Source organism: Struthio camelus, chromosome 2 (genome assembly GCF_040807025.1).
Source record: "Struthio camelus isolate bStrCam1 chromosome 2, bStrCam1.hap1, whole genome shotgun sequence".
Classification (NCBI taxonomy): Eukaryota; Metazoa; Chordata; class Aves; order Struthioniformes; family Struthionidae; genus Struthio; species Struthio camelus.
In genome coordinates this window covers 40,377,951-40,393,382 of record NC_090943.1, presented here as the reverse complement: position 1 = coordinate 40,393,382, position 15,432 = coordinate 40,377,951, and the positions used below count along the sequence as shown (strand labels likewise).

The following is a 15,432-nucleotide window of genomic DNA, read 5'->3' as shown; positions in this document are numbered from 1 at the left end:
CTCACTTTTTGAGATGAATCATTAGGTATCTAAGTGTCTCGTAGTGAGCAGCAGGGAGTAACATCAACACTTCATGGATTGCTTCTAGTCGTTCATCAGGATTGGAGATTTCTATAAAATAACAAACAATTAATGTTAATACGAATTTACATTTGTAAACAGGCAATAATTCAGGAAGCTAAGTTGTTATTATGAAGTCATTTACAAGCCATTAGACTGTGCTTGTAGGGCTAAATATTAAACTCATAAATAGAGAGCTTATCAGCAACCTTTGCATCCTCAAAAAAATGGTCTTACAAAGAAATCAGCAACAAAGACTACCCAGTAGTTGTCTACATGGTCTGCATATCTATCTACAGGTCTGTATATCTACAGGACCTGAGTTTCATAACTGCTTCATAATACTCTGTCTGAACTGGCTCTCTAAAATCTTACATAAGATTACCTACCATAGCCTTCAAAAAGAGATGGCGGTGTGGGTATATGCTTCAGAGACTCTGCTTGAATATACTGAGCTATATTAAAGTTTTACTAGAGACACTGAAATGATGTAACATTACATAAGCAAAGAAAGATGCCTGGACATATTTAAATATGCAGGTATTAGTGATCTGGGAGCATCAATGCTCATTTAAGACTGTTTGACAATCTCTCTGAAAACCTGAGCAGGATTTACAAGTATTTTACATGAAAAGTATAGATTCCTAGGCTGTGAACTGAGTCAGAGTTGTTTCTGACGCATGACTTTTCATAAAAAAGGCACCAAGTGTCTGAATTAGAGGATTAAATATCTTTATGTTCTGCTTTTAAAAGATTGGTAGATTGACATGATAGGAATTGCGTCCTCTAAGCATGTTATTTATAAGACTAGTAACAAGCAAGAACAATTTCTCTGCCACAAGAGGAACACAGGAGTGCAAGATGGGGTAAGCTAGAAGGGAAGGCGAGCCAGCATAGTCACACACAACGCTGCTGCTGTTGCTTGTCCATGTGCTGTGTGCCATTTCAAAAGCTCTAAGGACACGTTTTAAGGAAGAAAGCATGCTACTTCTTAGACATCTCAGATCTTTGAAGTCTTTGCTGATAATCTCATTTTGACGCAATTCCATCTGGTGAGTTTTCATTAGTGACTATCATTAGATGGAAAGCTATGCCCTGGAGAGCAGAATTTGAGGTAAATCTCATCTGTCTCTCTCTGCCAACATCACATTAGAACCAAAGCAATGAATGCTGCTGCCCTCTTCCCTCCCTGACAGCATGCACCCATCACCTGCTGGCTTTATGGGGGAGTCAGTGCATGCTGCTTCCTATCTGAACATGGGTTAGATGCTGTAGGATCTAGTGAACCTGAACCGTGGGGTAGGCGTGCTTCGTGGGGTGCCTCATTGCCCTGATCCTTGCCTGACTGAAGATGGGGACCTTGCTGGAGAACACTGCAGGTCTGGTGCCCAGGCTATGGGGGATGGAGGGAACGGTGCACACTGCTGAGGAAATGGGAAGCACCCGCAAGGCCCAAGTTCTGACAGAGCTCACTGATTATGCAGGCTCATACGCCTCTGACAGCCAGTGCTGCGATGGTCACGGGGCCCCAGCATCCTCCCGGTGCCACATTCAGTCCTTGCAATGGCATTAGATGTTCTGCCTCTTTGTGCAGAATTTGGGTAGTTTAGAACCAAAGAGCAAACACTTACGTTTAAAGACCCACCCCAGGGCAAGGTGTAGCTTCACTGACTGATATTGAAACCACACTTTCTGAAACTACTGAGTTATTTTTACACTAAATATTTATTTGTATCTTTTTATCTATAGGTTGCCCCTGCTGCATCAACAGGCAGGCAAGTTCCCTGTGAGAGAAGCACATGGCAGAGAACTAATGAACAGAACAGTGTCCTTGTTTCCAGTTTATTGGCTTGTTCTTTAATGTAAACACCTTTATAGATGGGAAATATAATTAAAGAACAGTATAAATTGCTACGTAACACTTACTTGCTGCCTCTATGAACTTGGAATAGGTGTCATAGGTAATCACAGGAATCGGTAAGTCTCTGAAGTATAGCTTCAGTGCTCCAGCAATAATGTTTATATCTGGATAGATACTGGCAGAAATATCAGCCTTGTCACCATCTAGAAGAGGAGAAAGAAATCTTTTTGAAAACAGTCTAATTCTGACTGATGCAAAGCTAGGCTTCTAATTCAGATTTGCTGTGTCCAGTCTGACAAGAAAAAACAACCCAAAAGCATTCAGAAAGCTTAAGTCAGAATATATTGCTGAAAACTCTTCGGTATAGGAACGAGGAATGGTAATTTCCTTATCATTTAGTAAATAATTTATTTGTTCACGTCTTTTGGATAAGCTGGTGATTACATCAGCAATATCTGCAGTGCGCCATCTCACATGTGATGAATTAGTGTTGAATGAAAAAGTCATGTTGAATAATACATTTGTTGAATTTGGCCCATTTATTAGATGTAGAAAATGAATAAACTATTAATACCTTGCTTTGATGTTGTATTTTTCATCCACAGATGTCACCATGCAAAGGATATGAATCACTGTTTTCATTTTGATTTGGGAAAGAGAGGCAAATGACATTATTTTCCAACATCCCTCAGGAGAGCAGCAGCAAAACTCAGAGTAGACACCAGCTCTTTTCAGTCCTGTACCAATCTATTCATGCTGATTAGTCCTAAAGCCTTCTTATTATTTGGATGTTCCTCTCATGTCTTCCTATTTTAATTATCTGTTTATAGTAAAGATTTGAATTTAAACAGAAGTGCTACGGCATTTAGCAACACAAATTATTCTGAAATGTGGATCACAATTTCAGTTAAATGAATATGGAGAGTTGCAATGGTTGAACGGCTAAATGAATTATGCAACTAAAATGACATATATTTTGTTTGCCGTATATTGTAATACAGTAAGTCAAAACTCCTTTACAGAGCATTTTTAATCACATGAGTCTGAAATTTACAGTTGATGCTAATAAGCCCCTGGCTTGCCAAAAGTGAAATTACAAAAACTACCAGCAAGACTGAATCGAATTGATTTTTCATGTCCGGATGACTCTTTCTATTCTATTCTACTTCGTACCTTGATACTTGCATTTTTTTTTCCCCAGTTTGAGAAATTCTGAGGTCCTCTCCCCTCCAAGGAAGTGTGCCTACTCCCCTCTCTGGGCCTGCCCCTCTACAATCTGCCATTAGAAAGACAAGATAGCGCACTGGTCAAGTAGGGACTGAGGCTGTCTGGGTTTAATTCCTGGCTTTTCCTCAGACTTCTTTGAGATCAGTTATACTCTTTAGCTCCTATTCCCCACTGGTAAAGTGAAGATCACAGAAGTCCCCCCATGGGAGGCAGTGAAGATAAAGACATAAAAAGCTTAGGACAATATGATAATTGGGTCACACAGGGTCAGGTTTGCTAGAGCAATGGAAATGAGTTTGCTTGTATGTGCCAGGAGGTACAAGCATGAACTTGGCCTGCTACCCCTGAGGTGCTGACATGCTGTAAATCCACCACCTTGCTTGTCTCACAATAACTCGTGCTTGTAGACATGCCCTGATATAGACAGATGAGTGGGTGTGCTTGATGCACTGCTTCTAAGATGGTGATAAAGGCTTTCACAGCAGAGTAAAACAGTTTATATTGATTGTAGACATTTTATACAAACCTATGGCATTAATCTTGAAGGGATATGTCCTGTCCAATGTATGCACATAATTCTCATTAAGACTAATAGCGCTACATGTTCTCATCAAGAGGAGATTATGTGCTTAAGTGTTTAAAACAAGCAGCCTTTCTTGATGCAGCTGAGCAGTTTGAATACCTCCACCAGCATTTAATTTAATACAGCATCAATAACCCCTAGGAGAATGTTTACACTGCCCCGATCTTTTGTTTAATCCACACGTTCCAGGCATGGTAGCATTAGAGTTACAAAGCGTTGTGCAGAGAGCTCTATTTAATTGATGGACACTGAGCACTCAAAATGCTCCACTGAAAATAGATACCTTCAAGGAGACAGTAGCTGCATCAGAACAGATATAGTAAAGGAGAAGGTCGCATCTATTATCCAGGTCACCAGTACACTAAATGGAAGTGTCATTTATTTAGTACTTTTACAAAGCAGCACAGCACGCTTCCTTAAAGGGGCACTTCAGCTACAGGAAATGTACTTCAGACATACCTCTTATTTATCTCTTTGCTTACTACAGGAAAAATGCATTAATTCCTGAGTCAAAGATTTTTCTCTTCACTTCACAGACGAATATAGATCCACTGGAAACACACGGACAATTTTTTTACAATGAGCATAACAATATGTCCGTTACAGTATTTCTATATTTCTGCAGCAGCTATGTGGGGGAAGGTGCGTTTTTCTTTTTCTCTGGCAGATTTTGGATTGTCTTTTTTTCTTTGAATTTCAGCCACTGAAGGCCCTTTGGTAGACTGCACACTTATTTTTTGTCTTCCCCAAATTCCTGGATTTGTATTTTGTTCAAAGACATCTCAAATTCAGAGTACTAAGAAGGAAAAGTTAATTCATTGCAGGTAAAGTCATGATGTACTTTACATCTGCACTAACATATTGTATGAACTACATATATTTTATATGGTATTGCCCTAACTGTCTTTTAACTCTTCAGTACAAAAACCTTCCACAGACTGTATTTAGCACTTTCAATATTATTGCAGTGGCTACATGTTAATGCAATCTTTCTTACACTGGGTTACAAACATTTAGTTTGTTTAAGCTTTATAAACTTAATTCTCCCCCAAACCTGTCATTCCTCTTTCCTTGTTGCTGTGACTCTCTCAACATATTTTGTTGTGTTATGTTGAAGTATGGACCTCTCAAGCCCAGGAAAGTCTTTCTTCTGCTCTGTAAAAGTTTCAGTGGACTTTGGAAGCCACATAAATAGATAAAGAGTTTATTAGAGAAGGAAATGGAATAAGGATTGCCTTCTTAAAACCTAAGCTATGCCCTTTGAATACTGAATTACAGTTGCACTTAAGTTACTTGTTCCTTAATGCTCTATTCTTATTGCACAACTTTCCTCAAGCTAATGTGCTTCTTTGTAGTTTTTCTTGGATTTGGAATTGAACAAGTTTTCAGGTACACCAGCCCAAGAGTGTGAGAATGGGTTTGGATGCCTCTAAGTATTTGTATGTAATATTTAATTGCGCAATATTTCTAGCAAGTGTATTGTACCAGCCAGTCATCCCAACAACAAGGGAAAGGACAGAAGGCATTTATCACAATGGCAGCCCTGTGGATAACCTGCACAATAAGTGTTTTATTGCTGTCAGAAGGCCACAGCTCAACAATGCTCACAAAGAGCAACTGTTGTTCTACAGCACCAACATTCACAAGATTAAATAAATCCACATTATTCCTCCCATTCTCATTATAAAAAAATCACTAAAATGGAACATTGTCAATGTGTCAGAGAGCCTAACTCTCATTTACAGTAGGGTCATTTATACCACGTTGGCTTTGGAAGGGAGCCTTGGTTTAAACAAGATGAGGGCCAATTTCTCCCAGTTTTAAAAGTAATTATCACAGCTTTACTGGACCAAAATAATTATACTGTATGATACCATTCTCTTCCTGAGTTGTTAACTTTCAAACCTGTGTGCTTTTCTGTTCTCATTATAATTCCTTGGAAGGCACAAGTGAGTGTCCCTGTGACACAGCCAGGACAATTAGTCCCGGGGTGGGTTGACTTCTGTTCATTGTCCCTCTTCAGCTGCAAATGAAATCAGCCGAAGGGGTACTGCTGGCCGGCAGCCCCGTGCGCCTGTTCTGTGCCTTACGCTGGCTCTGTCTCCCAGGGCTTGATGAAGAGGTTGTGAAACTGGAAAGCCTTCCAGCATTACTTGAAGTGTGTCCTGCGTATTAAAAAGGAGGGACTCCTTGCTTGTTTATTTTCAAAACCATTTATTAAGAGCTGTATTTTCCAGAGATGTGAAAACATACTAGCATTGTAGCCAGGTACATGGGGACTGACTTAGAAGCAAAACCAGCGAGGGCCCTCTGCAATCGCAGGGTGCAGTACTCCACCACTGCAGGCCCCACACCGTTTAATCCTCTTCATAAACCGCTCAACCTCCGTTTTAAAACTAGCTTTTTTTCCTTACTGTTTTTTTTTAATCCCTACTCCTATTAGAAGGTTGTTTCAGAATGCTGTTGTTCAGACAGCTAGAAAATGGTCTTTAAATTGGCAAACTAAATTTATTTGTGGCCAGTGTATATCCACTGCTGTTGTGCTAAGATTATCCGTTAGATTAAACAGTTCCCTTCTCTGGGTCCGTACCCCAGCTCTCCACCTGTGCTTTGACAGCTAAATATTCCAAGCTCTTTTAAAACACATTTACCTTCTGCTATACAGCATGCTCCAGAGATGTCTGAGCTAGCGGCAGGACCACAGATAAGGCTGTTTCTGTTGCAAGACCTATCTGTCCGATGGAATTTTCCATTTCATATTTCAGGCACAATCTTTTTCTTCAGAAAATTTTCATTTTTGCCAAACATATGTTAATTTCCTGTAGTGAATGTAGAAACAACAGGTATGGAAAACTCTTCACGAACTTCACTTTCTGGGCAGAGAACGAGACTTGAACAAAAGCTCTGCAGGCTTTGCTGGAAGGGCGATGGTCACAGCCTGCTGCCTTGCTCCCAGCTCTGCTGCCGAGGCTGGAGCTCCGGGCTACTCCCTGTCCTTGGGACCTTGCCTTCCTCACGCCTGCGGCTCCGGGGGCGAAGCAGGGGTAACCGGCCCACAGAGGAGGGAGCTTCCCACCTGCGGGGCTGGCGAGCAGAAGGGAGTCTGGGGTCTCTGCCTTGCAAACCGGGATCCGGCAGCCGAGCAAGCCCTGAGCTGTCCGACTGGAAGCGTCCTGCCAATTTACCGTTCTGCCAGCTGACAACAACCTCCTTGCTGTGTGGCCCACAAGTCAGGAAAAAAAAAATCCATTTTGGTTCTCTTTAAATCCCTTCCTGCAAAAGATATCCTTCTGCATTTTCCAGCTCAATAACGTGGAGAAAACGTTTTCAAAACTGGAAAGCGAAGTTCTCAGCTTTTGGGCTTAGCAATAGTCCAGTCCCGCTTTCTTAGAACAGGTTCCCATTCACTCTTCCAGGGCTTTTAGAATTATTAACGGCAACAGTTTTTCTTTCCTTTCATGTCCCTTTGCCCTCATGAGATTGATAAAAGAAAACGAAGATACAGCTTTTTATTAATTTATGCCCAGTAATAAACTTATGTCCACAGCTAGTGTATACCTGCGTGTACAAACTCCGTTCTTCCTTTCTCTGCTCCCATGTTTATCCGTACCTTTTTCCTTTGGAAATCCAGTATTGCCAGTGACTTTACTCTTCCTGTTACAAGATAGTGCTTTCTTTGCCAGTAAATTACACTTTCTTCCTCGCTGTGCATCTCATTCAAGCGTTTGTTGCCATCAGCTCAATGACATGAGCGCAAGCAGTAATGACAGAATATTCTGTATACAAAGCTAAACCGGCTCCAGGGCTCAGAAGCATTCACAAAGCAGCTATAACTGCGAGAGTATTCAAGCCACGTGCTCAGTTACAAATTTCCAGCCGCTTTCTCCAAACTCTTTCCTCTTCAGTCCGTGTGCCTGCTTCTCCCTTTCACGCAGGTTCGTACACTCGGCAGGGGAGAGAATTAACCCCCACTGCAAAAGGGTTTGTCCGCCCAGATCTACCTGGAGGGAGCAGAGTGGGACCTATGGGGACTACGCGATCCTCTCCGTGGCACTGCTTGATGTGCTACATGTACAGTAAATACCATCCTAGGAGAGCAGCCATATCCTTTTGCTGTGTGTGTCTGAACTGAACTGTGTGTGTCTATGTGTATGCTCACAACTGCAGCATCCAACATATATTTTAAAATATGCAGATTTTCCAAAGGTTGTTTCATTATTGGATGAAAACAGTCTCTTGAGGAATTCCTACTTATATAGTTGGACCTTCTTTGCCAAGGAGAGCTGCATGGCACACTGTCTCCAAAAAAGAATTATTCAGGCACCACAAGTGTAATATGTGTTAGGGCCCCGAGGGCCCCACAGACCTTTCTGCCCTGCCCACCCCCAGCCCCAGTCCCCATTTCAGCCCAGCCCGGGGCCGTCACTCGCTGCCCTGCGACACCACAGTGGTGCCAGGCTCTGGCCCCACCACGCCCCCCCTCAACCCCAACCCACATATATATAATGATATAATCTTTTTCCTAACACGGCAGATGTAATGCTTGAAAAAATGAAGGAGGAGGGAAGACACTATTCATGGGAAAAGAGACGAATATTGACATATCTTCTTAAATGTTGCACCTGAACATGTGTTACCTGTTCATGAAGGCCCTGCTCTGCAGCACTTACTTACATATATACTTAAAATTAATCCTGCATGCAAAGACTGCTCGCATGACCAAAACTAAGGTAATCAGCCAAATCAATTCAGAAGGGCTACCAGTATGGTAATTATGACTAAACGGTGATGTTTTAATTATTACAGTTTTTCAATATGCTGTGCAGCTGATCCCCCTAAGGCTCCTCTGGTCTCTTGTGCAGACATGGAAATGGCCATTGGGTGTGCAGTGCTGTGATCAAGGCCACATGCGGACTGAGTCCCAGACTGGATTTGCCGGCTCTTAAACTTATAAACAGATCATCATATTATAAAACATTAAGTCTGCTAAAACAAGCCTAAGAACTTCTCCTCGGTCCTATCTAGGCTCATACTTGAAGTAGGGACCTGGACTGTGTTGCTGGGTTGAGCAATCACCCAGTCACCTGAGCGCTTAGCTTTTCTTTCTACCTTTAGTTATTGAGTATTTAATCACTCCTTCTAACTATGAAATACACTTTTCTTCTTATGAAAAGTACTGCAGATTTATTCAAAAAATCAGAAAAGACAGGCTGCTTTCTGTATATCTGCTTATATGCCAGCTGCATTATCATGGTACCTAATACAAACATGAAAATAACTGAAAAGTCCTAGAACTGAAAGCTTTGATAAAAAATTGTAAAAATTGAAAAATGTTATACCTCGATCAAAGGCCATTTTCACATCTTCAATGTGCTCAGTGAAGCCTGAAACTCTGTAGAGGCCCTCAGACTTCAAACCTGAAACAGAAAATTATTGGTTATCATCATCTTTGTTTTAACAACCAAAAATATTCAGGGTTAAAAACAACAAAGCTAAAATAAATGTAGGTCTAATAAGTGTAGCAAAATTATTAATGGCAATGTCAAACTTTAGAACATTTGAGGAAGAATCAAGGTAATTTCAAATTGTTTTTTAAAAGATTAAGGGATTTTAAAATTTATATTTTCTGATTTTGTTAGGAACATAATAGATAATATTAGAAGATAATAACGCAATTTGCTAATGCTGGGGCAGGTAGCATTATCATGAATTATTCATTTTATCTGGGAGATTTTTCTGGATTTACCTACAATTAGTAAAGCTTTAAAGGTCTTCTTCCATGTACCAGTTGCTTAATGATAAATAGCAATGCAAATAAGTGACTGCCTTCCCATGTGATCACATTTGTTCCCAGTTTTGCTGTCAACCTTTAGTTACGCACAAGTGACGCATGTGATGGAGGCTGTTCTCCTCCGCGTCAGTACATCCCTTTCACTGCTCTTGCACCACTAGAGACCTGCTCACCTGCCCAACACTCCCACCTTTTTTCCATGCCCACATGAAAGGGACACCAGCAGAGTAGGCAGCTCGCTGAGCACGGTTAGGCAGATGTTATTTGTTTTAATCCCAGAGCTCCTTATTGTGACCATGGACCGTGCTAACTTACATCCAACACACTTCATTTTCTTAAGAACAAAATCGGCATTTTAAAAGAAATGAATAGCTCTACAGCAATTAAAGAAATTGAGAGATGTTGAAAAGACAGACAGCAGGCAGATTTCTCTTAATCAATAAATGCACAAGTAAGTATGTTCATCTCAAAAGCAGCACAGCTTCCTGCTGTTTCATCTGACTCAGTAAAGCTCTTCTGTCTCAGACCCACCTATTTTTTCCATTTGTCCCTGCAGTGACGATATAATCCTGGCAGAGATTTACGGAGCAGAGTAGGGGATTTAACTGTAAATCTTTGATTCATTTCAGTAGATGTGTGGCTTTGAAATCCCTATGCCTAGTATCAATGTGTTGCCATGCAGATTACGGTGATGCCATGAATTCAGCATTGTGAGATGTCTGGGCTAAAGCTATGGCTAACTGGGAAATTTGGCCTATTGGGTGGCATGACATGCACATTTGCTACCAAAAGCAAAAATACATGATCTGATTGTTTTGTTGCAGGGGATATGGTATTTCTTCAATCTGGCATGCCTCTCTGCGTAGCAAAACCTGTCACCGGCTGGAGTTTTGGCTGAGACACGCTGCCTGAGCCACGGCACCCATCAGTCAATAGCACAGTGTCATGTGAACGTTGCTGCCCTGAGCAGCTTGCAACGTATTGTAAAATGCCACAGTCTGTGACCTCATTTGGCTCAGTAATTTCCATTCACTTGTGGTCTCTTTCCCATGATATCCTGAAAGGTTATTAATAACAGGTTTGATTTAAACTGATTACTCTGAAATTAGAAGTGTCCCTAGGTATGCTAAAAGAAAATAAAAGTAATGAAAAAAGACACATAAACATGAACTTAAAGTTCACTTTAAAGTTCACCCCTTTCGAAAGTGTAACATAATACATGTTTTGACATGTTTTTCAAGAAGCATTTCAGTAAATTGCATTATGAAATGTCACGATTTAATTTTACTAGCCGATGCAAAGCAACGTATCACCTCCACTAAAAAAAACCTTCTCTCATCCTGTCTTCAGTGTACATGAACGTACTATTTTGTCCTACCTTAGCATGGAATTCAACCCATTTTTATATTAGTCTGTCTGCTGCTTTTCAAAGCATATCACACTGCTCTAGCCAAATGACAGCTTCAAACTCTTACAAACCTCTTGCTTCAATCTCTCGGATGCATGAATCCACAACCATCGGCCTCTGAGTGTTGTGGGCTTTCACTAGTGTGGTCAGATCACAACAGTACACTCGCTTTATCCTCTTGAGGTCTGGCTGACAGTCGTTGGGCACGTATTTGGAGCACTGCTTGTGTACGTTCAACCCACAGTCTGCAAGCAAAGTTTGCCAGGTTAATTAATTAATACTAATGCTGACAGTTTTTCTTCTATCCATTTATTTCTTTAGTCCACACCAAGCAAAAGGCATAACTTTCCCATCACTCAGCAAAGCTAGAATAAATGAGATGTTTCATGTCGCTCTCTAGTGACTTTGCTGGCCTCTCAACGTATAAGACTGGTGGGATTTAGTGACATTCAGTTCACTGTGCTGCTTGAATTACTGAAGAGGAGAAAGACAAGAACAAAAATGTCCTGTAAAAATGTTATGGGCAAAGTGAACTCGAGCTTAATTGTTTAAAAAACTATACAAACTGTAAATGTACTTCCTCCACCTCTGACCTGATGGCTATGGCACAGCTGCAGATGCCTGGGTCAGCTCACGGTCGGACGCTCAGCTTCAGGAGTTGCATTTGAAAACGTGAGACTTAACTTCTGGGCATTTTAGTTTAGCTTTTTATAGAATTAGTACATTAATGACTGTCTTCTGCAGGCCAGCTTGTGGCTTAGTGCTGCTAAAGGACTGAGGACCTAACACGTCAGTACTTAAATTCTCACTGTGCTTGAGCCGGTGTGCTGCCCTTCCCCTTCTGCGTTCCTGCAGTGCCACGTTTCGGCATGTTTGGCTGATCGGTCACAACCTCCCACCCCGACCTCACCACTTCACTCGTGACTAAGGTGACCCTGATGTTTAGTCTGTAAGTCGGTTTAAACATATAAAAAGCTGTGAATGGCATGATGTAAACCCAAGTGATTCAGACTGCAAATTGCTGTCGGTGTCTTATTCCAGAGTCAAATTCTCATCTTGGTTACACTGGTAGGTTTCCGTTAACTTAAACATCACTGCTTGATCTCCACTAATTGAATTTTTCTAATGGCTTCAAATGTGCAGCCAAATAAATTTATAAGCCTCAGTAAAGCAAACACCAGCCTCGTGAGTTACACTGGCTCACAGAAATGTGATTCCTATTTTAATGCTTTCCCATAGTCATGCCTATTACCAACAGTACCTTTTGGGTAACTTAACATTTCTAGTATTATCACTACTAAGTTACTGCTTTTTCATGTAGATTTACAGCCTGAGCTATTCAAAACATAAACACATCTCTATTACTTGCAAAACATTTCACTATCTTTCTCTATAAAATATTATTCAAGCAAAATCGTACCATCACTACAAACACACCTACACGTTTAAGAGAATTTGGAGGGCTTTGTGTGTTTCTTCATACAGTAATTACTGGATAATACATTACTGTTCTGTGAAATCTAAACAAATGTGAGCAGCTGCAGTTAGGATCCTCCCTGCATTGTTTTCAGTGCTCTTTTCCAAGCATGTAAAGTTAAATCCAAATGCATCTGTCTACTGAGAGTTAAATGTTAGTAATTTAATGAGAGGGAGTATTATGTTTCATACTAAATAAATACGCCTTTTCATAAGTTTAATATTTTACGTATGTGAACAAACACAGCTCTGTGCACTAGTGATGGCCAATTTCTGCATGGATCGGTTTTTGGTCTTGTGTTTAAGAGCAAACGACTTGAAAAGCAAACAATCACTCTTTTTCCTTCTTTTACACTCTTTTCATACTCTTGGTCTTACCGCTATTCATCTACAGGCAGAAAAGATGTCGCAGTAACTGAGACCGCACTTCCAAATACCTTAAATTTCTGAAAGGTATTTTGATTCTTCAAACTGCTATCTAAATTTTATGTAACAGTCACCTCCTCTACCCCAGATGTCGGGGTCAAACGTGTTAGGTGCCAATTGGAGTTCAGGAACACCCAGAAGTGAGGGCAGCGAAAGGTAAGATAGCAGCATATTCAGTTGAAAAATGGAAGAAAAGAATGAAGTTACGAAACCCCATTTGCAAGGCACCAAATACAATTTCATTTCCTGACTCAAAAAGATCATGGTAATGATTATTGCATTTTTGCAAGATGATTCTTTTTCACACTAGAATAAACAAATTTAAAATAATTAAAAAGCCATTAAAATGCTAATACAGTTACAGAGGCACCAGAAAACTAATCCTTCTGGGACAACGGAGGTCATATTTTCTGCTTTCCCTCAAGGTGGGATATTTAAGGTTTGCAGCAACACATGGTATTTTTACTGGAAACAGGTGAAGGTCTTTTTGCAGACAAGGGCGCTTTTCAACAGTTGGTGGCAAAAAGATGAGTTATGAAGCCTACTTGCTGGCTGGCTAGTTCTGCCATTTCCAGGGGAAAACTTAAAAGATACCATAAAGAACACAAGAAGAATTCATGATCTGTACACCGAGGCCTGGGCATTACCAAGGTACCACCAGAAGGATGTCACCTTCAGTGAACAAGGGCTGACAGCTTCATTTCTAAACCAGCCAAGGCAGGAAAACAAATAGGACAACATTTCTAAATGCTGTATTTGGAAAGCTATGGCCAATTTTTCAAAATAAGGGGCAGTCCAGCTTCTTTTCCAATAGATTTTGTATATTTGTGTGAACTCAGGCAGCCCAGTATGGTAAATGAGAAAGCCTGCCGCCCCGTTTGTGTTAGCTCTTCGTGTCTGGAAGGAGAGAAGATCTTTACCTGCCCTATCAGGGATACTCTCCTTTGCTAACAGCAGACCTGGCCTGTGGGTGCTGCACACATATCATTCCCGTTTAAAACCCTGTGCGTGTAATACGTTGTACTTCCCAGGACTGGGCAAAACCACAGTGCTCTAATTCATGCAGGAGGATTTCTTGACACATTGTGTAAAGTCATCCCTACGCTCCGCTCCTGCAGGGAATGCAGACTCGGCGGTGGGAAGACGTATATTCGAGCACTTAAAGAGCAAGACAAAAAACGTTTAAGAGCTACCTGAACATCTCACTCCCTGAGCGATGAGACCCCACATGAAGTTGGCGCAGTATTCGCACCAGTGCGGACCTCGAAATGTGTGGACCTGGAACACAAATGGGGGAAAAAAAAAGAAATGGGGTCATTGGGAGGCAGATGGTCTGACAGATGGAACAAGTAAAATGGATAAACAACAGAGGACTCAGTAGGAGTAAATCTATAGCACACAGTGCCCACATCTTTCCAAAGTCTGGATGAAATAAACCATGGGAACAGAAATGTGCTTTGATCTTGAAGTTTATCTTTCAATAGGCTTAACATAACAGAGAACTGGGCTGTGTAAGACACTGAAACCAAATCATTTTTGCTAGCTGACATTTCAGCTAGCAAAGTTACAGCAGAGCGGAGGAAACCAGGTTCACTAGTCAAAGGAGAAAAAAGTAAAATTAGCAAGCCAAAGAACTGCAGTCAGTGCTTTTATTTGACTAGCTCAAACAAAACAGGGCTGCTTCTGAGATTCACACTCTCTTCAGCAGCTCACTTGAAAGTAAGGGAAATGAAGTGACAGCAAATCCCCGCAATCACACCACATGCCGATTCCTGATAAACATATGCAGCCACAGATCTAGTGCAAAACCAATGCACTCACAAAGCAATTATATTGTAAGCACCTGTGTGCTACTCGCAGTACCACACAGGTCTTCCTTAGCACACTATGACTATGGTGTTACATGTGCATTTATGCACAAGGACCCTGAACAAAGTTCACGGGGATCATTGTATCAAAGGAAATAATGAATGATTTGTGCACTTATTCCAGGCTACGGTTGGGTAATGATCTGATTTTGCGCATTTGAATCCATTAGTGGTATAGGCAAACTACACCCTTCCACGCTGTATTAAGCAAACCGATCTCACATAGGCAAGAGATGTCGCTAGGTCCTTTTTCAGTACACTAAATTTCATTTTGCTGCTGTCCACGCAACAGTAAATAAGACAAAAAAAGGCCTGCAGATTGCTGACAGAACATACCGGCTCCTCCACCACGTATTGCCACGGCCTCACTTTCTCAATTAAAATTACAAAGGCTATGATGGAAGACCTTTTCATTTGAGATATACGTTCTGGTAAAGTAAGCAGTTCATTTTCATTGGAAAGAAGAGTAAATAGTGAGGTTTATGCCTGTGGAAACGGAGACTTAATTGAGCTTAACAACACATAAATCATGCACACTCAGGCTGCTAATGCTTCCTTTCCCCTTTCTGTGTTTCGGTTTACTTACTGATCCTGCATACTGCTGAACGACCGCTTCCGGCCGCTGGCATGGGGGAAGTGACCCTTCTACTCTTCATAAAGTAATCTTTAGCTGGGAAAGAGAGGCTGTTGCCCTTCTCAAATAAACTTTGTAAAGTTTTAAGCCAAGCATTT

At 41.1% G+C, this 15,432-nt stretch overlaps 1 protein-coding gene across 1 annotated transcript in view; it reads right to left on the bottom strand.

The window, feature by feature from the left end:
- Positions 1–15,432, bottom strand: part of CHN2 (chimerin 2) — a 167,226-nt gene that overhangs the window by 5,568 nt on the left and 146,226 nt on the right. The window contains exons 8-12 of the mRNA XM_068935251.1: positions 14,026–14,110; positions 11,002–11,175; positions 9,071–9,148; positions 1,987–2,124; positions 6–111 (exon numbers count right to left, since the gene is read on the bottom strand). Coding sequence (XP_068791352.1) covers positions 6–111; positions 1,987–2,124; positions 9,071–9,148; positions 11,002–11,175; positions 14,026–14,110 — 581 coding nt within the window. The remainder of the gene's footprint in view (positions 1–5; positions 112–1,986; positions 2,125–9,070; positions 9,149–11,001; positions 11,176–14,025; positions 14,111–15,432) is intronic.